Here is a 9,813-nt window from a genome sequence, read left to right as displayed (position 1 = left end):
TCTTAACAATGTAATTATACAGGATAAACATAGTGGTGACAGAATAATACCAGTTATTGCAATAAGTCCATACCATAAGAGCTGTTTCCACCAGCTACCATTAAACCAAGACCACCAGCTATTTGTGAAAGGGAGATTTCCAAACTTGTACAGGCACATGAACTATCCTGTGAATGCCCTTAGTAATTTCTTTGACTATTTATCTGTTGTCATCAATTTGCATACAACAAGTGGACATGTTTTGTTTCCCACGGACCCCTCCTTCCCCTGCTAACAGATAATCTAAAACTAATCTATGTTATAAAATAGCTTTCCTTGTTTGGGTGGCTTGATTGCTCAGGCTCTTGATCTATTAGGCAGTTACCTCTAAGACTACTTGCAGTCAAATTAATCTCTTTAAATATATATTGGTGTCTGATATCCCCATCTATCATCTTGGGCCCATGTCACCAGTCCATATTCTTTGATAATCTGTTCTGGGGGCCAGGCATCTCCCCACCCATTAGCATCACCAGTTTGAGTATATTACGGGGTGCTTGACAAGTAGGCTTCTTTCTAAATTCCTTCAAATATTCCTTATTACCCTGTAATGAATACTGGTGGACTCAATTAAGCACCGACTCATCATCACTTGGATAGCATTCCTCATCTTTCTTCTTCAAATACTTTACTTTCTCTTACTTTCTAAAATCATCCAAATCTTTAATTGCTCCTACCAATCAATTCTTCATAAATCTCTTACATTCTCCTCTTATCTGTCCAGGCAGAGCTTTTATGGCCCAACCCCTGAGCTTAATTTGAATTTTATTGTTCTTTTCCTTTAATCCTATTAGCAGGCTGCTTTCTTTCCCCCCTTTACTTACAAATTAGTACATCAGATTAAAAAGTTTAAAATCACAAGCAATTTTTATACTAAGTACAATGGCAACATTGAAATAACCAATCCCCAAATTTCTTAATCATTGTTTTTTTTTTTTTTTTAACACGGAGACTAGGGGCTTTTCCCCAGGAATAGTCTGGAGAGAAGTTTGTTTCAGCTGGAGAGTTTTCCTCCCAGAATCCAAACGGAGGTTCTCTAAACTTCCAAACCCATTTGGTGCATTTCTTTGTCTTCACAGAGAATGCCTAGATATTCCATTCAAACTTCTTTTCTTTAGTAATCCAGGAAAGGGTTAATCACCAATTTTTGCTTTACCTTGAGATTTCCCCCCCTCACCCCCACCCTCCTCTTCCACACCCTGCCCCCTTCCTATAGGATTCCATAAGCCTGAGTTCTGATTACAAAGTTACAGGTCCCTTGCTTACAGGAGTTTTAAAGTGATAGCACACTGCTCTTCTATTTTCTCAAAACTTTCCAAACTTTCAATCTATATTTTTATTTTTCCCCTTCTCTCCCCCTTTCCCACAAAGCTGCTATAATCAGCCTGAGGCAGATGGAGAGAAAGAGTAAAAGATTTTCTTTTCTTGCATAATCCTAATCTCAAGAAGCCCAAAATTAGCTCCCAAATTACCTTACCATGATCAAAGACCAATACATTCTGAGCCACTCTGAATTACTACTCTGAATGAATTCCAATTCCAACAATTCAGCCTGATATCTTTCTAAGTCTGCAACATAGAGGTTGAATTCATATCTCTTACAAGCTTGCTAACTTTTAACATGGAACACAAAATGCAAAGCAAACAAACATACACACAAACACACACAGAACTCTATTTTCACCTTTCACATTTACACCTATTTACATCTATTTATACCTTTACAGATTTAAGTCTGATATAGTCCTGGGAGTATCCTCCCTTTTATATCTGGGAAGTTCATCCCAGTCTTTAAGTCGACTCCCAAGAGGGCTGTTGGCTGGAATTTCCTAGCAAGCACCCTGACACAAATTCTAGGACTGCTTCTATCCCATTTTACAACCTAGTCCCAAACCAGGTATCAGCAGAGATCACCCTCAAGCCTGCAGTCACCCAAGAGCTTCCTCAGAAAGTCCTTTATCACTGGGGTTGATAGCAGTCCCCATCAAAACAAATTTAGGAGGGCTAATCCCTCGGGGTCTCCCTCGCCCCAGCCAATAGACCCCCAGATTCTCAAGAGCTTTACTTCGAGTTATACATGTAAGTCTTTCAGACTACATTGCCGGCCATCAGGACTCTACTTCCTTCAGTCTTCAATTCTGCTTTCTACCGGGTACCTTTGCCTCAGGTTGTTGTCTAAGAGGGAGGGAGGCTGCATACCCAGAGCCAGAGACTATGGAGAGAACTGCTCTGTAGGCACCCCTGTCCCTGTTCAGGGTACACAGCCGTCTTCCCAAAGACCCCATCCCGGACGAGCCCCCAACTGTGTGGGATGTAAAAAAAGACCCTTACCCAAAATGACTACTCAGAGATCACTCAAAGTAAAAAGCAGATTGTTTATTATAGCGTTCAAGAGAGGAGGGACAGTCCCACTGAGAGATCGAGACTCTCAGTAGGAAGCCCGTTCCCGTATGTACAGTTTTTTATATATTTCAGACAAAGAACCCCAGAAATCCCATCCTCTATATATTACTATTGGCTGCATAAGTCTTTATTCTCTTATTTGACTAATAGCAGTAAATGAGATAATGGTATAGCTCCTTCGGCCACGTATACTTTTAATTCCTTCTTTGGACAATGGAATGTAATCTAGGCCTTATCTAAAATCATCTGACTCCGGAGAAGCTGAAATTGAGGCCTCAAGGCTTCAGCTAATTAAACAGTTACAGATCAATTGTGCTTGAGCTGTAAGTTCTTCACTTTTCCCACATACCCTCCATTGTAAAAGCTTTTTTTCTTGGCTATTTTACAAGAAACAATTTACCCCATTTTCCTCTCTGTTTCCCTTTCTCCAAATACATTCCTGTTTTACTCTTTAGTTTTATTTTATGAGAAGTTATCCCTTCATATTCAACTCATACCTGTGCCCTCTGTCTAACTATCCTAATTATGAGAAAATTCTTATGAGTCACAAATATCATCTTCCCATGCAGGGGAATCTTCTTATGTCCCGTATGATTTATCTTGGCTGTTTACTTTTTTATTCTTCTCTTGAATCTTTCATTTAAAAGTCAGATTTTCTATTCAGCTCTGGTCTTTTCATCATATATGCTTGAAAATCCTCCATTTCATCGAATATTCTTCCTCCCCCTCCCCCCCTCAAAGGATTATACTCAGTTTTGTTGGGTAGATGATTCTTGATTGTAATCTAAATTCCTTTGCCCTCCAAAATATCATATCCCAAGCTTTTAATGTAAAAGCTGATAAATTTTGTGTTATCCTGACTATTACTCTACAGTATTTGAATTGTTTCTTTCTGGATGCTTGCAATAGTTTCTTTTTGATCCTAGTAGCTCTGAAATTTGGCTATGATATTCCTGGGAGTTTTCATTTTGGGATCTCTTTCATGAGGAGATTGATAGATTTCATTTATTTATTTGTTAAAAATAATAATAACTTTTATTTACAAGTTATATGCATGGGTAATTTTACAGCATTGACAGTTGCCAAATCTTTTGTTCCAATTTTTCCCCTCTGGAGGCTGAAGAAAGCAGAGGCAGAAGCAAAGGACAAAGTGGCAAGAGCTCTTGGAACCAAGCACAGAGATAGTCCTCTCAGCTAACCGGGCTTTATTGCAGGCAATAAAAGATCTGAACTTTTATCACCTGGCTGCATTTTGGGTGATTATTTACTCTTAACTGAAACTAAAGCTGCCTCCAGAAAACCTCCCTGAGTCTCTCTCCCAGAGAGAACCTTTATATTATTTTAAAGAAGAAAAAGAACACCACATCAGTGCTGTAAAATTACCCATGCATATAACTTGTAAATAAAAAGCTATTAAAAATTTAAAAAAAAACAGTCTTGGTGAAGTTTTAAGCTATTAAAACTTAAAACTGAATTAAGACTTTTAGGACATCTTATGTTATTGAGCAATAAAATCAATTGTGATTCCTGTTATGCATAAAAACTTAAAGTTGATAGCTTTATGAGTTGTCTCAAAGCTAATAAAAATAATCAGATACCTATTATGTCTTTGTAATCAAATAATTTTTAACAGTTGTGATCAAATTGTCAAATATGAAACTTTTTCAAAGTCCATTTTCTTCTAATGTAGCTATATCACTTTAAACAGATGCAAACAGAAATAGTTTTTTTCTTAAAAAAACAAGGAAGTAATAGAATTTGGGGGAGTAATAAAACAAACTCACGCTGATTTTTAGAAATGCAGAAATATACTAACATTATTGATTTCATAACATTTAATTGTTTTGTTGTTGTTGTTGTTGAGACATAAGTTATATTTTCCCTATATTTGGCTAACATAAGATCTAATTATGGCCTGTTGTCAGTATTATTTTTTAGTTTGTACCTATGTTTATTGTTTTTTTTCTTAGAGCTCTCATTTCAGAAGTATACCTAGCATTCTAAAGATAGCCTATATTCTGATCATTACAGGTTTTTTTCATTCATATTGCTTTATTTAATATCATATACATTTTCTCCCTAGATTTCTTATTATTTTCTTCAAAGGAAGAAAAACAACATGATAAAAAAATTACACAAAGAATAAAATACTATCAAATAATTTTTTTGAGTTAGATTGTTACAAAAATATAAAATATGCTTTGAATCAAAATTTTTATGGTGAACTTATACATTTTGTTGTAACAGCTGTTGCTGCATTTTAATTTCTTTTTTCCTATTATAGATATTTGCATATTTTCTTTTCAAAAAAGAAAACCTTTTGTTTGCCATAAGAAAGCTATTATCTGGAATGTTAATGGGTTTTCAGCTATTAAGATGTAATGATATACTTGAGCATTTAACTATAAATATGAAAAATCTCTATGAACAATCTCAAAGGAATACTTAGAATGTACTTCTACTAAATTGGCTCATTTTCTTGTAATATACTAGAATTGTTGATATAAGCTCAGTCCTAATGTGAAAAGTACATTAATCCTTAGAGTTATATTGTATGTATTACATTATTATTCTCAAAGAATAAAATATATGAAGCTACTTAGTCTTTATCCTGATTTGTTACTTAGTATCACAGGAGAAGAACAATCACTTTATTTGATGCACAAAATTAGAAATGATGCATTTAACATTTAAAAAAACTGTGAAATAATCTATTAAGTTTTCTTTTACATAACAGATCTTTAATAAAATAAGAGTTGTTATAGCTAAAAGCAAAATCTTTTGGCCTTATTGCATACCATTTCATTCAATGATGAAGAGAAATACTTATTATATATTCATTAGACCACTTTCTTTTATATTAATAAGATAAATTTGTTTTCCTCCTAGTTAAACTCTCCGTATTGAAAGGAACTATTTATGGACAGTATTTAACTCTTAAAAGTAGCAATTCTAATAGTGACTTGTTTTTAACAATTTCCTCTAATTGTCTTTTTCTTCTTGGTTAAAGGATTGACATTTGTGGAGCTATAATTCCTGCATCAAGGATTTATTAACAAACAAGGATTTGGATGGAAGATTAAAAGGGTGTGAAAGTTGAAATCAGCAGAGCTGCTGCCCAACATAGTAAGACAATGGAGAATGTATTAGACCCTTCCAAAGATGACCTGCCTCTCATGGCCAACACTAACCACATACTTGTAAAGCACTATGTGTTGGATTTGGATGTGGATTTTGAAAGCCATGTCATTGAAGGTGCCATCATCATCTTCCTTGAGCCTGGAAGTGGATGCAAGAAACTGAGTGGTGCTGATGGAGGAGCTGGCCAGTTGGAGTCAAATCAGTCCAACAAAGTTGAGACGTCTCAGCCTTACCACATTCCAGGTGGATTTTCATCCGAAATGGGATCTCAAGATTTTGCTGACTGTGATAAAAGTGAAAAGAACGCTTCTGATAGAAATGGTAACCATAGCAACAGAGAACAAACTTACGGGATTTCTAGTTCAAAGAACTTCTGTGACCCAGGGAATCTTGGAAGTGAGGATTTTTTGCTTATACTGGACTGCTGTGATTTAACTGTGTTAAAGGTCGAGGAGGTAGATGTTGCTGCTGTGCCAGGTATTGAAAGATTTACAAAGTCTACCAAGCAAGCTGATGTTTCTAAGGAGCTTAAAAATCAGATTGTGCATGAACTTGTAACTCTCCCTGCAGATCATTGGAGGGAACAGTTATATTATTATGCTTGTTGCAGCCAAGCTCCTGGCTGTGGAGAACTTCTGTTCACCTCTAGCACCTGGAGCTTAGAAATCAGGAAAATGGGGGTTACGACAGCCACTGACTTTCCTCACATCCTAAGAATATGGTACAAAACAAAGCCTGAGGGGAGATCTGTTACATGGACCACAGACCAGAGTGGCAGGTAGGTTAACTAAGAGTTGTGCAATTGCTTAGAGTAAGAGGCAGGGATTCACAATGATGCTCTGAGTCAAAGGACTAAATCAAGATGCTCATTTTATTCATTCTGTAGACTGTCATTCATACATACGACAAAGAAATAGATTGACTCCTATGTTTGGTAAATACTTGATACTACTGCCTCCCTTAAGCCTAGATGAAAAGATATGTTAACCTTATGCATTATTGAATAAGAACATTGGGATGTAAGCAATATTATTACCTAATATTTAGGTTAGGTTAGGTAGAATTATCTACCTAACATTTCATTTGGAATTTGGTGTTTTTCTTGCAGAGGTGGGTGATATATACTCCTAGGAAGATATTTAAAGTTCTGTGCTATTCCTACTTTGAGATATAAATAGCCATGAAGATTGGTATCTATGATTCCAGGAAAACTTCTGGAAAGTCTCTTGTTATTTGTGAATTTCTTATTAATAATAGCTCCTTGGACTTTATCTATTGCTAGCATTTAGCATGTTAAAAATTATTTTAAAATCTCTTTTTTAAAAATAAATCTTTTATGGTAATGAGATTTGGAATTTGGTTCCCTTTATTTGGTAGCCTTTGACATGAGGAACCTTATGAAAATTAGATACTTTCTCCATTTCCATTTTTTAAAAAATTTAGAATTGTTAAAATAGATTTACAGATTGCTTTTATTTTAAAAATGTTTAGCCATATATTGGCTACATAGGTAATAAAAATAAAAAAAGCTATCTAAATTCCTCTTCTTCATCACCTTTTGACAGCAACTGACAGTTTTGAGGAACTATTCCTGATTAATACTCCCTTCCCTCAGTATCCTATATACCTTGTTATATCTATCTTTTTTCCCTTTCTGATCCTTCTTGATTTTTTTTTATTAGATTAGAACCTTTTGCATAATTAGAGGAAGGGACACCAATAAATGTTGAATTAATTTGAAGTTCATATTTTGAATATAAATTAAATATACTTCTCTTTAATTTTTGATTCCTATGTCACTCTATTTTGCATAGAAATACATTTGAGGTACACTTAAAATTCACAAATGTTATGAACTTTTTAAGAATGCATTTTATTTGTAACATGGGACCACCTTTCTAACCACAACTGGCAGGATAGTTCCCCATAGGGTGATCACTACTTCTCCATCACAGTTGTAGAGTATTCCTGATGAGTGTGTGGGATGTTTTTCTGATGCTGTATATAATTCCCTAACCTCCATTGGTATGTCTCTCCTCATACTATGATTATCAATTGATATGTTTTCATCCAGAAAGATATTTACAAAGATAGATTAAAAGAAAGGCATTGTTTACTAAAGTAAACATAGTGGGTGCTAAACATATCCTAAAAGACTCCCCACTAATTCACAGAGAGTCCAGGGGAAAGTAGATTCATGCTTACAGAGCTGATGTCATCACTCAGATTTTGGAAGTTCTTTTCTAAAGTCCTTAAAATGTTCCTGTTAGGTATAATAAATGTTGCCTTTTTGCTGCTTGTAAAGCCTTGAATCTACTTTTTCTCTTCATACCCAGTCTATTCTGAGCTCCTGATGCAAATATTGTTGAGAATAGTGTAAAGATGACTAATGAAAAAAGCAAACTCCTCCAGTCCTCTGAACTTAAGGAAGTCCTTCTCACATCAAGGGGAAAAGGAGGATCCTAAGACTGAAGCTGAGACATCCCCTTCCCCACAAGTGATTCTTTTATATGAGTGGTCTTCTTTCCCCTTCTTCATCAGATACTTTAATCTTAGGTTTCAAACTAACTTGCTGGTTTCATACAGACTTATAAAGGGCATGATTTAAGAAATTCAGCCTCTGATCAGATTTCTTCTATAAAATTACACTAGTTTATTCAGTGGCTTTCAATGATAACTAAATTGATCAATTTTTTTTTATTTTTAGGCTAAAGCCTGCCATTGATTGATTAGTCCATTCAAAAATGAATGTTCAGGTCTTGTCCACACTTACTGAACGATTTGAAGTATGTTCTTACTTGGTTAAAATATCAGGGTTGCATTGTATCATTTACTTTAATTGGGGAAATGGTAGTTGTCTAGGATAACTACCAACTTTAAATTGCAGTTTTGAATTGTTTTGAGTTTCCACTTTTTTTCTTGAGAGTATAGAGAGAATGGGAAAGAGAATGTTTATTTGTGAGTGTAGGAATAGGAAGTTGGAAATGCATTCCTGGTTATCAAGAGAATACTTGTATTGGTCTGACTATATTCCATACCAACACTACAGACCATATCCCTAAAATGAAACTCTTTGAGAGAAAAATATATAAAGGAATGCTTAAAAAAATCATAAAAAATTACTTAAGTTCTTAATGCTCCTGATCTTGTGGCTGTTCCCTTCTACTGGTGCAGATTCCTATCTAGCCACACTTTTTCATCATGTGTGATTCTTATTTGTGTCCTTCCTTAGGTCTTTTATAATCTAAGGAATATGATGGAAGCCTTCCCCTAGAATCATTTGATATTTCATGGATACCAGTGCAACACTTAAAGATGTGTGTGCTTTTGGCTATTTCTTTCTTACTACTCCTTTTGTGATTATGTATTTCATAGATAGTATTTTATGTATCACTTTGTTGTGTATAAATAATTATTAATTATATGCAGCACTCTACTTATGCTCCCTCTGAATCTCTCAAGTTTCCCTAGTGATCATTTGTAATATTCATTCTTTGGTCACTACAATTTCTGAATTACATGAAATTATTCTATCAACAATTTTTTCATTGGGAAGTTTTTTTTCTTTTTTACATTTCTTTCAATTCAATCAATTAGCAAAATATTAATTGTCTCTTGTGTTCCTCAAGCATGTTGCCAGGCATTGGAGATACAAATATGAAGAATGAGATAATCATTTCTTTAAAGAAGCTTTCATTCAAATAATGTTGTATTCCTCTTCATCACCACTTATTTCTTCACCTTATCTTCCTAGTCTACTTACATTTTACTTTCATCTAGCTAAAATTGCCTACTTGTCACTTTTTTGCAGGTGATACTCAACTCTAACGTCTGTGTCTATTTATTGGATGTCCATTCTTTTATGCATAGAATAGTCTTTTAAAATTTTTGCTTCTTAGTTTCTCTGGATATTTTCACAATTCAGCTCAAATCCCATCTTCTTTGGAATTCCTTTGCTGATCTCCCTAGGAAGGCATTAACCTTCTCCTCTAAGATTACCTTTCCTTCAGCTCTCCCTTCTGACCAGGAACCCCCAAATCCACCTCCTGCAAGTGTCTGCAGCCAGCAACGTTCCGGTGCTCTCCCCACCCCACCAGAGTGTGCTGGTTTCTTTTCACCCAGGGCCTCCGCCCCCCTCCCCCCATCCCCCCCAGCTTCTACAGCACAGCTGGGCCTGATGTCCCTAATTAGCTGAGGTCCCCTGTCTTCTCTGACTCAGACCCACTGTAT

At 35.4% G+C, this 9,813-nt stretch overlaps 1 protein-coding gene across 1 annotated transcript in view; it reads left to right on the top strand.

The window, feature by feature from the left end:
- The first annotated feature begins 5,491 nt into the window (after window positions 1-5,491).
- AOPEP (aminopeptidase O (putative)) overlaps window positions 5,492-9,813 on the top strand; it is a 448,257-nt gene continuing 443,935 nt past the window's right edge. The window contains exon 1 of the mRNA XM_051996910.1: window positions 5,492-6,361. Within this exon, the coding sequence (XP_051852870.1) occupies window positions 5,577-6,361 (785 nt within the window). The 5' untranslated portion in view covers window positions 5,492-5,576. The remainder of the gene's footprint in view (window positions 6,362-9,813) is intronic.

The sequence above is a fragment of the Antechinus flavipes genome, chromosome 1 (assembly GCF_016432865.1).
Source record: "Antechinus flavipes isolate AdamAnt ecotype Samford, QLD, Australia chromosome 1, AdamAnt_v2, whole genome shotgun sequence".
In the NCBI taxonomy this organism is placed as follows: Eukaryota; Metazoa; Chordata; class Mammalia; order Dasyuromorphia; family Dasyuridae; genus Antechinus; species Antechinus flavipes.
This window is presented reverse-complemented; position numbering and strand designations above follow the sequence as displayed.